At 48.6% G+C, this 17833-nt stretch overlaps 1 protein-coding gene across 1 annotated transcript; it reads left to right on the top strand.

Moving 5' to 3' along the window:
* The first annotated feature begins 4357 nt into the window (after positions 1-4357).
* FOXF1 (forkhead box F1) lies at positions 4358-13925 on the top strand. The gene is made up of 2 exons (XM_026714028.2): positions 4358-6053; positions 12844-13925. The coding sequence occupies exons 1-2, from the start codon at positions 4964-4966 to the stop codon at positions 12999-13001; spliced, it is 1248 nt and encodes a 415-aa protein (XP_026569813.2). The 5' UTR covers positions 4358-4963; the 3' UTR covers positions 13002-13925.
* The last annotated feature ends 3908 nt before the right edge of the window (positions 13926-17833 follow it).

Raw genomic sequence — 17833 nt, 5'->3', positions numbered from 1 at the left:
TTAGTCACCCCATCTTATTCAACTTTATCCGGGTGCAAACGCTGTATAGGGGGTCTCAGCCTCCCAGCGCGTCCAGCTAAGAACCATTTTAAACTATCACCAACACCAACCGGTGCCAGTTTGGATCTTGGCCGATCCTCTTCGGGAAGCCAAATTACTTTGACAGACAAAAAAAGGGGGAAATGGATTTGGAAGGACCTACCCCGAAGAAAGCTGCCTTGCTGGCTAAAATCACCCTTATACCTCCAACCCAATGCCGGGAGATGCTCCCCACAGACCTTCTGCTGAGACGCAACCCGAGCAAGGTGCTGAGATTTGGAGGATGAAGGAGAGGAAGAGGAAGGTCAGGCAGGACGCTGCGGCCTCCAAGTCCCAGGTCCCGCCCAAGGAGGCCTGGTTCAAGCCCCGAGGGGCTGAGATAGCTTGCCCTGCGCCAAAATACTCCGGCCTCTTTCAAGGGGTGAAGCTGGCCTCACCCCAGCTGCCCATGAGGGGAGCCGGGAAGAGAACAGGGTGGGGTGGGGGGTGGGGGGAATCGGCAGCTTAGACCTACTGCTTAGCCTCGCAAACTTGTTGCAGGAGGAAAGAAAGCCGAGCCGAGCCAAGCGAAACAAGGAAGAAAGAGTCCCAGAGAAGAGCGAGGAAGCGGGGAGAAGTTTCTGGCATCCAAAATGCTTTCCAAAGAAGCCCACTTGTTTGGGTCGTGAGAAGTCCTGCCGCTTCGAAACTCGGGGGGAGGGCAGGCAGCTTAGCGACCCATCATCCACTGCTTGGCGTTTTGCAAGGGAAAAGAAGAGAGAGAGAGAGGAGAGCGGCGTGCAGCCGCAGGGGGAGGATGCAGGCCTTTCCCGGCGCTCTCGCTAGGAGGTTTGGAGAAGCCAGCTTTCTCTCTACACGCGAAGGTTTCACACGACCTTTCCCTTGCTTTAACCCCCCCTCCCTCCTTCCTCCTCAAACCCCACCCCTCGCAAACCTGGCTTCCTTCACGGGGCCTCCAGGCCGCCTTTTCCCCAGCCGGTTGCAAACCAGGCGGCGCTTCGGTTCTAAGCCCCCCCGGCCGAGAAAGTTTGGCGGTGAAGAACGCGGGGCGCGCAAAGCAGGCTTTGCGGCGGGATCTTCCCAGCCGGGGGAAATCTGTGCGCCGGAGCGTATCGATCCCCAGGCACAAACACACACGGACACACACACAGAAAGACACGCAAGTGCACCCTAGTTGCGTCAAACCGCGCAATCCAAGCCGCGTTTCCCGACCTTCAACCAGACTCCGGAGCTGAGAAGCTGAGCAGAAAAACTCTCCTCCTCCCACTCCCCTTTTAGACGCCCCACCACCACCACCACAAAAAGCGACCCTGGCAGGAAGGCGCAACCTTGCAAAATACCTCGCCCCCCCCCCCACTCTTCGCAGGGAGCCTTGTGCAAGGCCAGCCCCGCAAGCGGTTGCTCCGCCGGTCCTCGGGTTGCAAAACGATTGGCGCAACCAGCCCCCCTTTTTTTCGCCCGACAATCCCTTCCTCTCCCTCCCGGCGAGGATCCAAAAAGAAAGGCCTGTTTCTGCTGCGATTGAGAATTTTGATGGGGGGTGGCGTTGAAGAAATGCCTCTGCTTGCCGTCCCCGCTCCCCCCACCGTCTTTTTTTTTATTTTTTTATCAGGGAGAGAAGAAAGGCGGTTGTGGGGGGCCGATAAATCGGTGCCTGAAGCGGAATTGCTCTGGGGGATCCCATCGACGTGCGAGGCGCCCCGCAGACGGGCGATGCCTCGTTCGCAGCGGGGATCCCAAAACCGGCCCGAAAAGTCAAAAGTTTCCTTTTAGAGCAAGGCCTTCGCCTCTCTCTCTCTCTCCCCCACCCCGGCAGACAAGAATTCGCTTTCCTAAGTGGGGGGGGGGGGGAAACCCTTTTTGGTCTTTTTGGGGTTGCATTTGGTGGCGGCGGCGGCGGGCTGTTAAGTTTAAACACACCAGGCCTTCAGCATTTAAACTATAAAGAAATCGGAGGGGGAAGGAAAGGGGGGGACAGACTTGTTGATCTTTCTCCTCCCCCAAAAAAACCATTAGGTGCTGAACTCCCCGCCTCCGCCCTCCAATCTCGTCCCCTTTTAACAACTTCACGGTGCCAAATTTACCACGCGCGCTTGCAAAAAAGAGGATGGGAAAATCGGTGAGCGGCTTCTTACCTTGTTGAGTGGCTTGGAGGCCGGAGATAAAAACAGTTTCTCGGGGGTTTCGTATAACGTATATATATATATATTATATCACACATACCCCTCTTTTATATATATATATATATATATTTAAAAAGCGGGGGTACGTGTGAAGGAAACCAAGCCGATCCTGGTGTTTGTATTTTGGGTCTCCCGCCTCCTTTCTTCAGGGGTTGTTTGTGTGGACGCGCTGAACAAACACGGCCCCGCGTGCGCGCGTGTGTGACACCCGTTGCTCTGGAGAATCCAATAATACCCGACGCCTTCGATATTTCTTCTTCGGGTTTTTTTCCCCCACCCCAGAAGAAAAGGTTTAAGCTGATGAGGGGGAGAGAAGGGGGGAGAAAGAAAGGGAGAAAGCCCAAACAAACAGCAATTTAAACTGTGTGGGGCCATTCTGAGTCCCGGCGGGGCGTTGGCGGAGGAGGGAAGGGGGGCGAAGCCTCTGGACTTTTATTAAAGAAGGCCCGGGGACGTGTTTACGTTGCGTTGTATAAACATCCTTCTTGTCTGTCTGTATCTCGTGAAGGAATCAGAAAACGTGGGCCTTTCTTTCTTTCTTTCTTTCTTTCTTTCTTTCTTTCTTTCTTTCATTCATTCTTTCATTCATTTTTTTTTCAGTGGGTGGGTGAGCTGAGTTCTAAACTCACCCTTAAAAGAGAGGTGGGGGGGAGAGAAAGAGGGAAGGAAAGAGAGAGACAGAGAAAGAGAGGGGGGGGAGAGAGAGAGAAAGAGAGGGAGGGAGAAAGAGGGAGGGAGAGAGAAAGAGAGAGGGAAAGAGAGGGAGGGAGAGACTTGAGTTGATCTATTCTATCCTTTTCGTCTTTTCGTTGTGGGTAAACAATATTGTGTAATCACCATTGTTGGCTAATTTGTTTGTTTCTTTTCCGGAGGGGCTGATTCGTTTGGGGCACCCGAATCAGGGTCTCTAAAACGTTTCTCCCCCCCCCCCCCATTTAATGCATTTAAAGACGGAACACCTTCACGGTAGGCCCCTCCACCCGCCCTACGTTTACAACGCCTGCGGAATTTATTTGGGGGTGAAGGGGGGGAAAAGGGGGCGATGTTTTTCTCCTTCGCTTCGTCCCTTTCGCGGGGGCTGAGGTTCGGGGGCGGGGGGGCGGTAGTCCAACCCGCCTGTAAGGAACAACTTTTCGGCTACAAACAAACGTCATCAACGCCACATCTGCCCGGGGAACGGGTGGCATTAAAAGAAAAAAAAACCGGGGCGTATCTTCTCCCCACTTCCCCTCCAAAGGAGAAATCTTCGGGAAAGGGCCCAGGAGGGAAGGGTCTGCTAGATGCTGAGGGGAGATTCAGTAACCTCTTAAGCCGGCTCTTCCCGGCACTAAACCAAAGGGGCAAATCCAGAAAGGCTCCGCTGGTTGGAGAAGCGCCTTCCCCCCGCCCCGGCCGGCGCTTTCGAGGAAGGGAAGGGAAGAGGGGGGAGGGCCGAACCGAGGCCTAGAATCCTCCGCAATAACTCTACTATAACTCTACTACGGCGTTCCCTTAGAAGGCGGGGGGAGGGAGGGTAGCAGAGGTAGGAGGAGAAAGGGACTCCCCGTTTTCCCGGGGGGAAAATCCGGGGCTCCCTTTGGCTTCCTCGCTGTCTCCCCGAGCCTCTTCCAAGGGCAGACACGCGTCCCAGGGTCGTGTGTGTGTGTGTGTGTGTGTGTGTGTGTGTGTGAAGAAGGCCTTCCCGGGACGACGGCGGCGGCGAAGTCGCTTTCCAACAGGCCAAAGAGGGACGGCGGGGATTGGAGTGGGGGGGATGAGGGGAGGGAGGGGCGGGCGAGCCGCTTCAGAGCAGCTCCGGGTTGGAGCGGAGGAGGAGCGGCCTTTCCGCGCCCGCCAATGTTGAGTCGAGCGGCGGCGGCGGGGAGGGGGGGGGACAGGGGCAAGGGGCGCGGGGGCGGGGTCTCCTCCCTCTGCCTCTTACGTCGCGCTGTCAAGAGCCGCCAGGCGCCCGCTGACCGGCGATAAAGTGAAAGGCAGCCGCTTCGGCTGGGGGCAGACCGGCGATTCCACACGCAGAGCAGCAGCGGCGGCGGCGGCGGCGGCGGCGGCGGCAGTTCCCGGCTGGCAGAGAGACCCGGGGGCTGGAAGGAGGAGGAAGCGCGGGGAAGGCGGGGGGAGGGGGAGCGGAGAGCAGAAGGCCGGATCCTCCGGGGAGCCTGAAGAACCGGGAGGGGAAGGGCGAGGAGGAGGAGGAGGAGGAGGAGGAAGAAGAAGAGGAAGGAGATTGTAAATTAAAAGGAGGAGGAGGAGGCAGAGGAGGAGGCAGAGGAGGAAGGAAGGAAGGAAGGAAGGAAGGAAGGAAAGAAAGAAAGAAAGAAAGAAAGAAAGAAAGAAAGAAAGAAAGAAAGAAAGAAAGAAAGAAAGAAAGAAAGAAAGAAAGAGATTTTGCGCCGAAAAGCAGCAAGATCCGCGCAACCGCTCCTAGTTTGGATCCTAGGGAATAAATCCCGGAGTGAGGGCGGGAGTTGGGCACCTTCCTTGCCAAGAGGGGCGCGCCTTCGCGTCACTGCTCCTGCTTTTCCGGGGTTCCTCCGGGGTAGCCGCCCGCCGCAATCGGCGCTTGGAGAAGAGGCGCCCGGCGGATCGCAGGGCCTTGGGCGGCGGAAGGCGGGCGGTCGAGCGCGCGGAGGAGCGAGCCGGGGACGCGCCCTCGCGCCCGCGAGCCTGGGGAGGCCCGTCCCCCTCCCTTCCCGCCCCGGAGCCTGTCCTTAGGGAGGGGTGGGGGCGCTCGGTAGCCGTCGATGACCGCAGGGCTGCTGCTGCGCGCTCCTGCCTCTCGCCCGCCGCCGCCGCCGCCTCCGTTGCCCGAGGCCGGGGCGCTTGCTATGTCCGCCGCCTCCGACAAGCCCCAGCCGTCGCTCGGACCAGCCGCCGCCATGGAGGCCGCCTCGTCCACCAGTTCCTCGACGCCCAGCAGCAGCGGAGGCAGCGGCGGCGGGGGCGGCGGAGGCGGCGGCGGCGGCCCCAAGACCAAGAAGAGCAACGCGGGCATCCGCCGGCCGGAGAAGCCGCCCTACTCCTACATCGCGCTGATCGTGATGGCCATCCAGAGCTCGCCGTCCAAGCGGCTGACCCTGAGCGAGATCTACCAGTTCCTGCAGGCGCGCTTCCCTTTCTTCCGCGGCTCCTACCAGGGCTGGAAGAACTCGGTGCGCCACAACCTCTCGCTCAACGAGTGCTTCATCAAGCTGCCCAAAGGGCTGGGCCGGCCGGGCAAGGGCCACTACTGGACCATCGACCCGGCCAGCGAGTTCATGTTCGAGGAGGGCTCCTTCCGACGGCGACCCCGCGGCTTCAGACGGAAGTGCCAGGCCTTGAAGCCCATGTACAGCATGATGAATTTGAATTTCAACCACCTCCCCGACAGCTACGGCTTCCAGGGACCCGCCTGCCCGCCCAGCAGCCTGCCCTTGGACGGGGGCGCCCTGGGCATGGTCAACGTGGACGGCATGGGGCTCGCCGGCCACTCCGTGCCTCACTTGCCTTCCAACGGGGGCCACCACGCCTACATGGGCAGCTGCGGCGGCGGCGGCGGAGCCGGGGCCGGCTCGGCCGGAGGGGACTACGGCCACCACGACGGCTCGGTGCCCGCTTCTCCGCTGCTGCCTGGCGGAGGGGTGATGGAGCCCCACTCGGTTTACTCCGGCACGGGCCCCTCGGCTTGGGCTCCCTCGCCCGCCCCCGGCTTGAACGGCGGCGCCTCCTACATCAAACAGCAGCCCCTCTCGCCTTGCAACCCGGCGGGCAACCCGCTCTCGTCCGGCCTCTCCACGCACTCGTTGGAACAGCCCTACCTGCACCAGAACAGCCACAACCCGGCCGAACTGCAAGGTAAGACGCCGGCCGACGGGCGTTGGGAGCTCTGCACCGGGACGGGCGTTGGGAGGGAAGCGGGTTTAAGGCCCCGGGAAAGTTGAGAGGCAAGCGGGCGAAGGGCGAGCGCTTTGGCCGCCGAGGTGAAGGGCAAAGCGAGCCGGGGTGGGTGGGTGGGTCTGGCGAAGATCGGGGGTGGGTGAGAAAAGAAGAGGGGAGGCGGGTGGTCGCGCAGGAAGCGACAGGCCCGGAGAAGGAAGGCGAGAAGCGCCCCGAGCCATTCCGGATTGTGCCCCTCTTAGGGAAGAGCTGGCCGCGGGACAACCTTCGGTATGGCTGGCATGGATCCCTTCCCTGCCTTTTTCCTGCCGCGGGCCAAAGAGATTGCAGCCTCTTCCTCGTGGGGAGGGAAGGAGGGGGCGACACCCCCGCGGAAAAAAGGCAGGTGAGGCCTCTGCGAGCGGGTGGCGTTAAGGGCGGCGGGGGGGTTTCCTATAAGGACGGCTGTCTCCCAGGGCACTGATGAAAAAGCCACTCTTTAGAAACGGAGCTGAAGGGGAGAAGGAAGAGGGTCGCCGGGGGAAGGGGGGAGATCGGCAGGGTGGTCTCCAGTCAGCCGAGGTGTGGGTCAACCCGGCGGCGCCAGGAAGGGAAGGGCTCTCGGCTCCCTGCCTGCAGCCTCCTGGATTTCCCCGCTTTCCCAAAATTGCTCAATTAAACGCTGTTTTTTTCCCCCACCAAGAAATCCGGCAAAGGGCGCCCCGAAACGCGAGAACCCGCCGCTGCAAAGCTCAAATATCTAGCATTGCAGAGTCCCCTTTGCCGCCGCCCCCCACAACTCGTCCGCCTCAGAACTGACCCGCTTCCCTTTGATTTAAGGGGCTAAAATCGAGGGAGGGAGAGAGAAATTTAGCCGTCTCTTTTTCCCTCCTATCGAAAGTGAGGTCAGAGCCTCGCCACGCGTGGCTGTTCCTCTGGGTTTCGCTGTCATATTTCTTAGAAGCCGTGGACCCGGGAGGATAATTCGCCCAAATCCGCGGGTGTGGGATCGTGAAAGAAAGAAAGACAGACTAAAAATCCCAACACGCTTCCGTTTGGTTTTAATATTTGCTGCAGCCTAAATTTGTATGCAAATGTAATTTGGACAGAAATAATTATTTGGGTTGGTCTCACAATCAGCCAGATGTTTAGATTATTATCATTATGGGAGGCGTTTTTATCTACCTACCGTATTTATTATTATTATTATTATTTAATCTTTAATTCGATTCACAGTCTGGGACTGGTAAAAACTTAACAAGTTGAAGTTTGAATCAAAAACCTAAGAGCTGATGAGTACTGTATCTAAACAGTTCCTAGTAGGGTAGTTTGGTTTTTTTTGCAAAATTAGAATATTCATGTCTGATGAATTCAAAATTCCCATATATCTAGGATATTGCTCCAAGGGCTCCTGTTACTATTATTATTGTTATTATTATAGATTTAATCTTCAATTCAATTCGCAGTCTGGGACTGGAAAAAACTTAACAATTCAAGTCCTAAGGAAAGACCTAAGAGATACTAATACTAATACTACTAATAATGGTATTTTCATCCACTTATCTAGTATTTTTATGGCTGGCATTTTTATGCATCTATCCAGCATTGTTATTATGATTGGTCACACAGTCAGCCAGATGTTTATTATTATGATTATTATCCAGATAGTGCAAAATGAAGGCCATGCGGATGAATCATTCATTATTCGCAAAATCATTTTTTCACCTTGATTTCCTTGTTTTGGTGTCTAAATAAACAGGAACAGTTTTAAAACATGGGAACAAGTGGCTTTAGCAATTGGATTGAAACTTATATTTTAATTATCTGGAAGGACAACCAATATTAGCTACACAACAGAAATCACTATCGCAGATAATAAGAAGACCTGACTAAGTTTCAGTTTTCTGCTTAAATTAGTGGTTTATCTTCTTAAGTTGATTTTATATATTAGGAGGTTATTGGTGGTGGAATAACCTCTATAGGTATAAAATGATGGTGTGTAAATCCTTTAAAAAAAATTATTGGTCATTTCCCTATTCTGCTTCATATTTTTGTGTTCATCATACAAACACAGTTTGCTGGGAATATGTGATGTTGCATTTTCCCAACATTTCCCCTCCTACTTGGGGGATTAACTTGTTTTCTGGATTCACACAACACAGGAAGTTTCCCAAAACAAAACCAAAAAAACAACATTCAAGGTTAGCAAAATGTATTGTGTCATCTGAATGCCGTTCGTTACTCGAGTTTTTCCCTGGTTAAGCGGGTCTTATGAATGCCGCTGGAGCACAGTTGGCGCACCTGAAATTTTTTGAGCTGGCAACCAGAGCTTTGGATGGCTGGGCCATTCTGCTTTGGGCACCTATTTTAAAAGCTTCAAGAACGTCAAAAACATCTTAAATTTTGTCGCCCACCTTTGTTTTTCTTCTTGGCTTACAGAGCAAAATGTCATTAATCGCACAAATGATATTCCTAATATCTAAGTCTCCTTTTAAAGTCACAATTTAAAGCAAAGTCACAATTAAGGGTGCCCGACCCTGTCTCGTTAAAGGTGCTGATCTCCCCTTGCAATTGATTGCTAAAATGATTTTTTTTTTTCCGACTTGCTTATTTCATTTTCCTCCCCGTGAAATCGAGCTGGTGTTTTTACAAATGCGCTGTTAAATGCATGGCCTTCAGAGACACACACACAAATCAAGTCCTTTCCAGATGGTGGCGGTTTTTTTTTTAGAGCCTCCTTCAAAAACAGCTGTAGAGATTGGCCTTTCGAAGCTGCCTCTCCTGAGATCAAGTCTCCAAGCTGAGAAATCTGGAGGCCTTTTGAACTCTCTGGCGTAAGACAGAAACGCTTTTCTTTATCTCTACCAACCTGGCTGGTTGGACTGGGATGGACTTGTGACTTTTTCCTCGCTTTCCAACCAAAGCATCCTCAAACTCTCCTGATGGCCCCACGCTGATTGAATCAGCCCCTGTGTCCCTGCAAAGTTGGCTACTTCCAGAGAAGATGATTAAAAGTGGGTGGGTGGAGCAGTCCTACCGTTATGGGTGGGGTGGGGGGGAATCCACTCAATTTCTAAGCGGAGAGAGAAAGGCCAGGAACTTCACAGGGTCCAAGAATTGGTGAGCCAGCGAACATCGGTGCTGGTTTTTAAGATAGTGAAATGTCTTCTTTTCCACGGTTTTCCTGAAGTGGTAAGAAGGACGCTTTGAAACTGACCAGGCCTTCCAAGTGCGAAACCGTCAAGGCCTAAAGAAAGGGCTAGAAGCCTTAGCGTGGTTTTGATTCCTTCCCCTTTCAATTCTTCGTGGGTGGGGGAACCCAAAACCCTCAGAAAGACAAGGGGCGTTGAAAACTCGCCTCGCCCCGTCTGGAACACACGCGGCTCGCTTTGCGAATCTCTTTAGGATCGCGGCGGAACGTGGGGGGAGGCAGGGGTTCGCAAAGTCGAAAGGAAGCCAGTTTGCGAACCGGGCCGCCTTGGGGAGGGCCGGGTGCATAGAGACAGATCTCAGCAGGCTTCAATCGGATGTAAGACGCGGAGAATCCAAGCTCGTGGGCCTCGCGTCCCTTGCGCGGAATCTTATCTGGCCGCAAGTCAAAACCAGGCGCAAAAAATAATCGGGTCTCCAACTCCGTTGGAGTTGGAATCGGGTGAAGTTATGCGAAGTTATAAATTGGAAAAGGACGGGTGGGTTGCTACAAGAAGATCCCGAGACCCTGCTGGATCAACAGATGGGGCTACCTGGTGGCCCCTGTCCTTTTGCGATGGGGGTGACACTCAGACAACAGCACCTATGTGCATCCGCCCTTTTGTGTCCCGATCGGTGCGCGCTTGAGGATTTCGTGGCAGCCGTACCCAAGGCGATTACTGTTGTTACTTTCTGGGGCAAGATCCATTTCATTTGTACACACCTTAATCTTGTTTTTTGTTTTTTTTTACATGTTCAATTTTATGCTATGTAGTATATGCGTTATTTTAATTGTGAGGTGTCTGGCATGAACAAACAAGCAAGCCCCGGTTGGAAGGGGGAGAAGTTTTACTGTGGAGTAGAAGAATTTAAAATCACGTCTCAGCATTACTGAGGGGCAATTATTCCAGGTAGCCCCCAGCCCGGCCACCCACTCCCACCTTCCCATCTGTCCGTCGGGATGGAGGTGTGGTTGGTCTCTGCCTTGGTTTAAGTGGAGCGATCTGTTAATCCCACCAATCTTCGGATTTTGTCCAGCCTATTAACAAAGGACACCAATCAAGCAGAACTGCTTAAAGGGGGAAAATTTGAGGAGGGAAAGAGAGAGAAACTTTATATATATATATATATATATATATATATATTTTGCTGGAGGAAATGACCACCAGCAACTTCAATTTCTTAAAGCTTCGTGACCTCTCCGCCATCTTAGCAATATATTGGGTAGGAGGTTTTAAAGAGGTGTGAAAGGACCTGGAGTTCGATTTTTTAAAAAAATAAAAAAATCCACTTTGGGCATAGGAGGCTCTTGGAAATGTCAAGGAGATGGAATAAGTGTGGGTGTGTGTAACATTTTCACTTACAATGTTTAGAATAGGATGGTTAAAAAAAAAAACCAGATAAAAATCCATTAGCACCTTTTCGGACCAACAAATATAAATTTCCTACTTGGGGAAAAAAAAAGTGCTACTGTATTCTTTCTACCATGATTTTTTTAGAAAATAGAAATACCCTTTTCCAAACAGAAATGGGAATGGAGGCAAAAACTACTATTGCTACTTTTTAAAACAGCACTTTGGCAGCGGTGTGCGACTGGGAAGAGTTTTACCTTATCAAATAACTAAAAAGAAAACAAATAATCTGAGTTTAAGCTCTGCTTTTATCTCAGAAACTCCCTGTGTAGTCGGCCCGCATACTCGCTCCGTCCTACGTTGCACCCTGCAAGGCGCTACCCTGAAATATTATTTAAAATAATTTAATTGGTCAAGTTGCTAGCTTTCATGCTCCAATTCTTTTGGCAGACCTTGAGGTGTTTTTTTTTAAAAGTTAAAACTAGAGAGAGGAGTTGATTCTTTTGCAAGGGTAAGGTGTAGGATGAATAACGGACCAGGCCAATCTTCTTTACTCAGAAGGAAGCCCCACTAACTTGGGTGGGACAAACTCCCTAATAAATTAATGTCTCGTTCCTCCTTGAACATAAATAATAGTTTAGAAAATGTCCTAGTGGGAAGAGTTACTTGGAAACCAATGTTCCAGCTTGATTTCTTACTTGGGCTTAAATATTTCCAAAAACAGCTGCAGATCTGTAAATATCTGTGCCAGGAATTATTTTATGGCTTAGGTCGATTTTGCAGCCTCAACCGTGCAAAAGTTGCAGGGCTCCTTTTCTAGCAAGGACAAGGAACGAGGTTGAGCTCTGCTTTTAATAAAAAAAAAAGGGGGGCTCTGTTTGTGGTCCAGGATTGGGAAAGCTTTTGTTTACATTTATTGTAGATCTTCGGTAGGGCACAGAAATCATGTAGTCATTAGGAACAATTAAAAAATAAATAAATCAAGGGTTTGTTTTTCAGTGAGCTGGGAGGGAAGCGAGCCCCCCAGTTCGTCAAGAAAGCTAAAGCACACAACCCCCCCCCTCCAAATTTTCTCCTTCCTCGGCCAGTCAGGAAACAGACAGTCCCATCCCATCCTGCAATTTGCAATTGGACAAAATTCCTATTCTGAACAAGTGGGAATTTCCTTAAGCCAAACACAGATACCCAGACATGAGAAAGAGAGAGGGAGGGAAGGGGGGAGGGGAGAGAGAAAGGGAGAGGGAGGGAGAGAACGAGAGGGCGCACATGGATCAAACTCCATAATTTAATCTGATTGGATTTAACAGTTGGAGCAGAAAATTTTCCATTTAGGAACAGAAGTCGGATCAGTTGGCATGGGAAGATAAAACAAATAATCTTGCCAGGGATCCAGAGTTGATTAATTAATTTATCTTCTGTCTTTTGATTCCCAATGAATCAGTAATGTAGTTTTTCACATAACTGACTTGCAAAACTCATTTTTTTTCCCCCAAGCTTCCACCTTAATTTTGGTGGCAGACAAAAATAGACTTGATTTCCGCCCCCCACCAATGGACTGTGAGTTTATGAGCAGTTTGTGATATGGTATTGAATTCTACTGTCCAAGAAAGGGAACATTTGGCCATTACACACACACACATGCAAAAGCATCATTTTGAGGCTATGAAACCTCTGGCAGCCATAGGCTTGTATTTCCACAACACCCATTGCCATAGCTGGCTTAACCGTGGTTGACTCAAAGCCCTCAAACTGATTTGTTGGGTCAACATGTGGGTAGTAGACTGTGGCTCCTTATAATATAGCCGGAAAAATCATACATGTGATGCATTCAGCTGAAATTAATAATAATTTAATGGATACACTCAATGATATTATCCATCTGTATTTTTTCTAACCACAGGCTAAAACTGTTGGGTGCTTTTTATTCTCCTTCCTTCCTTCCTTCCTTCCTTCCTTCCTTCCTTCCTTCCTTCCTTCCTTCCTTCCATAAAGTCATAAAAGTTGATGTGTCTTTAAAAGAAACCCGCTGGTCAATTTCAGCAATATTCATACTTGGAGTTAAAGCCTTCCGATTATTCTCAGCTGTTGCAAAAAAATATAATTGTCTTCATCCTTGTCCAAAGCCAACAGAATTCAAAGTTCACCCTCTAATCCCACAATTTTCATGCTGAACCCAGAAGCCATTTCTTCCTTCCTTTCCTACAACCTTCTCTCTGCTTTGCTTTCAGGAATCCGGTACCATTCCCAGTCTCCGAGTATGTGCGATCGGAAAGAATTCGTCTTCTCCATCAACGCCATGGCGTCCTCTTCCATGCATTCAGGAGGCAGCGGCTCCTACTACCACCAGCAAGTCACATATCAAGACATCAAACCTTGCGTGATGTGACAATGAGGCTGGAGACTCCAGCTTCCTTGGGGAGGAGAGAGACTCCCGAGGGATCCATGTGAAAATGATAGGACTTCCTGCTGCGAATCTTCCTCGGGAGCCATTAAAGGCCTCCCCAGAAGTTAGTCTGTTAGTTGTTCGTGAGGTATATATAAATATTCAAGTCGTCAATGGAAGGAACGCTCTCTGTCTTTCGGCAAAGGCGATGCATTTTGTGCGCCTTTTGGGGGGGGCGCACCCCAAATGCCCAGCATCACTTCTTTCATCTTGGGAAGACCGCCTCCAACCTCCCCCCAGCTCTGAGACCTACACCCCCTTCCGAGAACCACTTTTGAATTCCTTCTTCCAGGGTCTAAATCCAGTCTCTTTCCAAAGATATATCCTGCCCCTTCCCTGCTCCAGCATGTAACGTTCCATTTTAATGAGCTTGGATGAGAATGGATTTTAGAGGTGAAGGGACAGAGACCAACCCTATGAGAAAGGAACAGCTTAAGGGACATCAGCAACTGATGAGACTTTTTTTGGGGGGGGGGGGGGGGGGAATTCTTCATTTGGCAAAGGTTGGCCTGTCATTCCAGCTTTTCGGGCTTGGCACTAAGGATAAAATATGTTCCACTCACTGTCTTTGACCCCTCGTTCAGAGCAATGGAGAAACAAACCCCCCGAAACCTCATTTTTCCAACATCTTCTCTATCTGAAGGGGTTGGTGAGGCTTTTTGAAACACGAGCCTCGACAGGCAAGCCCGCAGACAGACCACACAACCTAACAAAGGAGGAATTTGGGACCACCTTGTTGTACAACGGCCTGATGTTCTAAAACTCACTTTCCTTCTGGCTATACAAGAAAAAGCCTCTTTTAAATATTAAAGTACAAAATTACAAAAGCACTTTGAGAAATAAAGGTTGAAAATGGGAATAAAAAGACTAACAAGGCTCACATGCTTATTTATTCAAACTATTTTTTTTAAAAAAATAAACCCCAACGGCAGCCTTGGTGGTTCGAGCAGTATTAGAATGGGTCACATGCCAGCAATTTGTGCTGTGAAAATTTGTATGGATGAGGAAGGCTGTGTGATTGTTAGTGGGTATGTATGTGTAAAGAAATGGTGGCAAATATGAAACAGCCCTAGGGCACAATGACACCTATGTTTTATAGAAATGATGAAGGATGCTTTTTGGGGAATCAATTTGTTCATATATATTTTTTTGCCTGAGAATAGATCTTAGAGGACACACCGATTTTAAATTTTATTCTGCACTGTATAAAAAATGCAATTATGGCAGAAGGGGTCCAGCCTCCCTATTTTTCTGCACATTCTTTTTTTAATTATTAAAAAAATGGAATGCAAATATTTTTTTAAAAAATGTGTGGTATTCGTACACCTCGAACACAAATTGTATAAACTGTAAATAAATCAGCGTGACAAAGAACCCTAATGGAATGTTAAGAATAAAGCTCAAAGGAAAAGAAGTCCTTTTTTTTATCCTGGGACATTATCCTGGGACATACATATTTGTATATTTGCCTTGATTTGTGGGAAAGAGATTTCGTTCTCCATCACAGGAATCCGGTCTACACTCTTCGTGTGTGTGTGTGTGTGTGTGTGTGTGTGTGTGTGTGTGTGTTTGTGTGTGTGTGGTGTGAGTGTGTTTTTCTCCATTGTAAGTTGGAAGACTAACCAAGTTGTAGCTGTTAGGGGACCGAAGTTGCTATTTTTTTTTCATGGATTAGGTTAAACTCTGTGGGTGAGCTGAGTTGGCATGTTCAAAGCTTCTTTCCTGAATTTCTCTTTTTCTTGTAAATAAGTTGTTCTGTACATTTTAGACTGGACCAGGGTATGAAAACTAGAATTTCTACCTATGGTCGGTGGAGATAAGCACATCTGGTACCTGGTTTGACTCATTGCCTCGTTAAGAGTGACCGAGGGTGGAGTTTCACCCATGAATGCAATGGTTGAGTTGGAAGGATGGGTAGAACAACCCATCCTTCCACCTCAGGAAGGAATCCGGTAGGGAGGGGGAAAAACATGGCAATTCCCACCCTCCCATAGATAACGCAGCAGAAGGCTTTCTGAGTAGAATTATCTTGCATGATGGAATAAGAATTTTTTTATGTCCTGTCTCAGTTGTTGATAGCTTTTGCTTGGCATATCTTCCAAGGACATAATATCACTCTGTTTCTGTCTCAAGATGGCATGCAACCTGAAATTATATATGCATGTCCCGTCCCCCGTGTGTGTCCCCACCCCCATTGAGTCTGAAGAAGTGGTACGGTCCACAATATTATCATATTGGCTTTGGAGAATGTCAACCCCAACGGACCATCTTTAGCCTTCAAGTATGTCGCAATTCAGCACCTGTAGATTCAACTGCCTAGGACAATGGTTAAGGAAGGGCTCCCCATGGACGAGAATTGTTAAAATTCAACACACCCAGTGTGCTCCTCTTGCAATCAGGGTTAGGACGGCTGGTTGATCAGATCAAGTTGGCATCCAAAATAAAGGATCCAGGTGGAAAACGTCTCCTTGTTATTTTTCATTTTAAAAAGTGCTGTAAGTAAGAACTTGTCAGGATGGCATAGCTGCTGCTTTAATAACCAATTTCTCAGCGTTCAACCCAGACATCTAAACAAGTAAACTAACACCTGAGTCATCTGGAATATATCTTGTGCAAAATTAGAATCGCTCCGGGGAATGCGATGATAATTTCCCAGGTAATTTTTTTTAGATCCTTTCCTGAATGTTCAGCTTTTTTAATATATATATATATAATAGCTCTGAATGCTGGTTGCTGTTTTGGTAAGAGAAGTAGTTTTATTCTACCCAAACCAGTGAGAAAAAAAATTAAATATGATACTTTACTTGCAGAAGTCTGAGAAGAGGTACAGAGGCCTTTATAGAGAAAATTGTTAATTTAGAGTCCCAATTTTAAACATTTCAAAGAAGGGGGGAAATGCTTGGAAATTTGTATGTATTTACAGGAAGATTCCTCTGAAATATAACCTCTCTTCTTTTTCTTCCCATGTAACACTTGGATGCTGACTTTCATCTAATACATACTTTGAAAAATTTCATTCCATATTGATAATGTACAACATACGATCATAATGGAACCTGCCTATTACAGTTGTATGTTACGACGGTCGTAAAAAAGGTTATTCCCATGACCAACCCGATTTTGCAATGCTCGTTGTGACAATGTTCCTTAAGCAAATCCCACAGTCATTAAGTGAATCCTACGGTTCGCCATGGGTGTGGTTTTGCAGAAAACATCAGACGTGGCCCCTTTTAGCAAAACGGTTGCACCACCCAGTCACATGACAGCAGGATGCTACAAACAGCCGTAAAGGTAGCCGTGTTGCCAGGCACCTGAACTTGGGTTGAGTGACCAGGAAGTGGCCTGGCTGTTGGTAGCTGTAGTCCCCCTTTTTTAAATTGGTCATAAATCAAGGACTAGCTGCATGGGAATCACACTGCAACATTTTGAAAAGAGCAGAGCCTGACGCACATATACAATAGAATAGCAAAGAATATTCTTTATTGGCCAAGTGTGATTGGACACATGAGGAATTTGTCTTTGGTGCAGGAGCTCTCCATGGACATAAAGAAAAAATAAAATACATTCATCAAGAATCATAAGATACAACATTTAGTGATAGTCATAAGTTACTAATAAGCAGTCAAATCATACTAGGGAATAAATAAAACAATATAAATTGTAAAGATACAAGCAACACGATTATAGTCATAAGGATGAGAAGAAGAATAGGAATACAGTCTTACTAAATAATTTGACGGTGTTATGGGAATTAGTTGTTTAGCAGAGTGATTGCATTTAGGGGGGAAGAACTGTCCTTGTGTCTAGTTGTTCTGGTGCGCAATGCCCTACAGCGTCATTTTAGCATCAATTCTCTAAATATTAAGATATGAGCACAGTAAATCCTTATTTTAAAAAACAGATGATGAATCTATTCTTCATCTATTGAGGCTGGACCACACATGTTTTCAAATGGTTGACACGTTCTTTTTTTTTTTTGTAGCAATGGGGTTTTGCTTCCATGAAAGCCAGCGGGGTTGACATCCCAATTCAGTGGCCTCACCCTGATTTCAATCACTTTCACTGACCAAAGATAAACTTTTGCATTAAGGCTTCCTGAGGGAGAAGTAAGTTGCCCTGAATTCAGTCTGCAAACAATTCATTGCCTTGAATTCAATCTGCAAACCAACTTTCACTGGATTTCATGATGCCTTTGAATCCCTGTCTTTATTCTTTTAAGGCGAGCTGAGAATAAACCTGGAGCAAGTTTACTCGAATGCAGGGATTTGGCATGGGTCTTTTAGCCCAGATGTGTGATGCCCAACCCATAAAAGACAGGAAATGACCACTTGGTCGAGGTAAACATGAAAGGAAGCCCTAAACACAAGCCAGTAGTTTATTTCCAGGGACGCCTGTTTCTCTAGCCGGACAGTTTGTTCTTTGAAGAAATTAGCCTTTTTCTTCTTCTCTGAATTGAGTGGAAGCAATTGCTGCCCATTGGGAAAAACTCCCATCTTGGCCAGGAAGAGTCAAATCATCCAGATGTATACAAACTCAAGATGGTATCCACACTGGAGTGATTGATGCTCTGGCCATTTTTACAGGCATCAGGACACTCATAAAAATCAGCTAGAGCTTCAATGTGGTGGCCACTTAGATCTATTTTGACCCCATCCCATGGATACGTCTGAAGAAGACAGATACGTAAAAGGAGAAGTTAAGAGTCTCATTTACATCTCAGGGAGTCTTGCATTTATTTATCTGTTTTGTATTTACTGGCAGTCTTATCTTGATTC

This window comes from Pseudonaja textilis, chromosome 11 (assembly GCF_049901715.1).
Source record: "Pseudonaja textilis isolate UNSWEBS1 chromosome 11, rPseTex1.2, whole genome shotgun sequence".
Lineage (NCBI taxonomy): Eukaryota > Metazoa > Chordata > Lepidosauria > Squamata > Elapidae > Pseudonaja > Pseudonaja textilis.
This window is presented reverse-complemented; position numbering and strand designations above follow the sequence as displayed.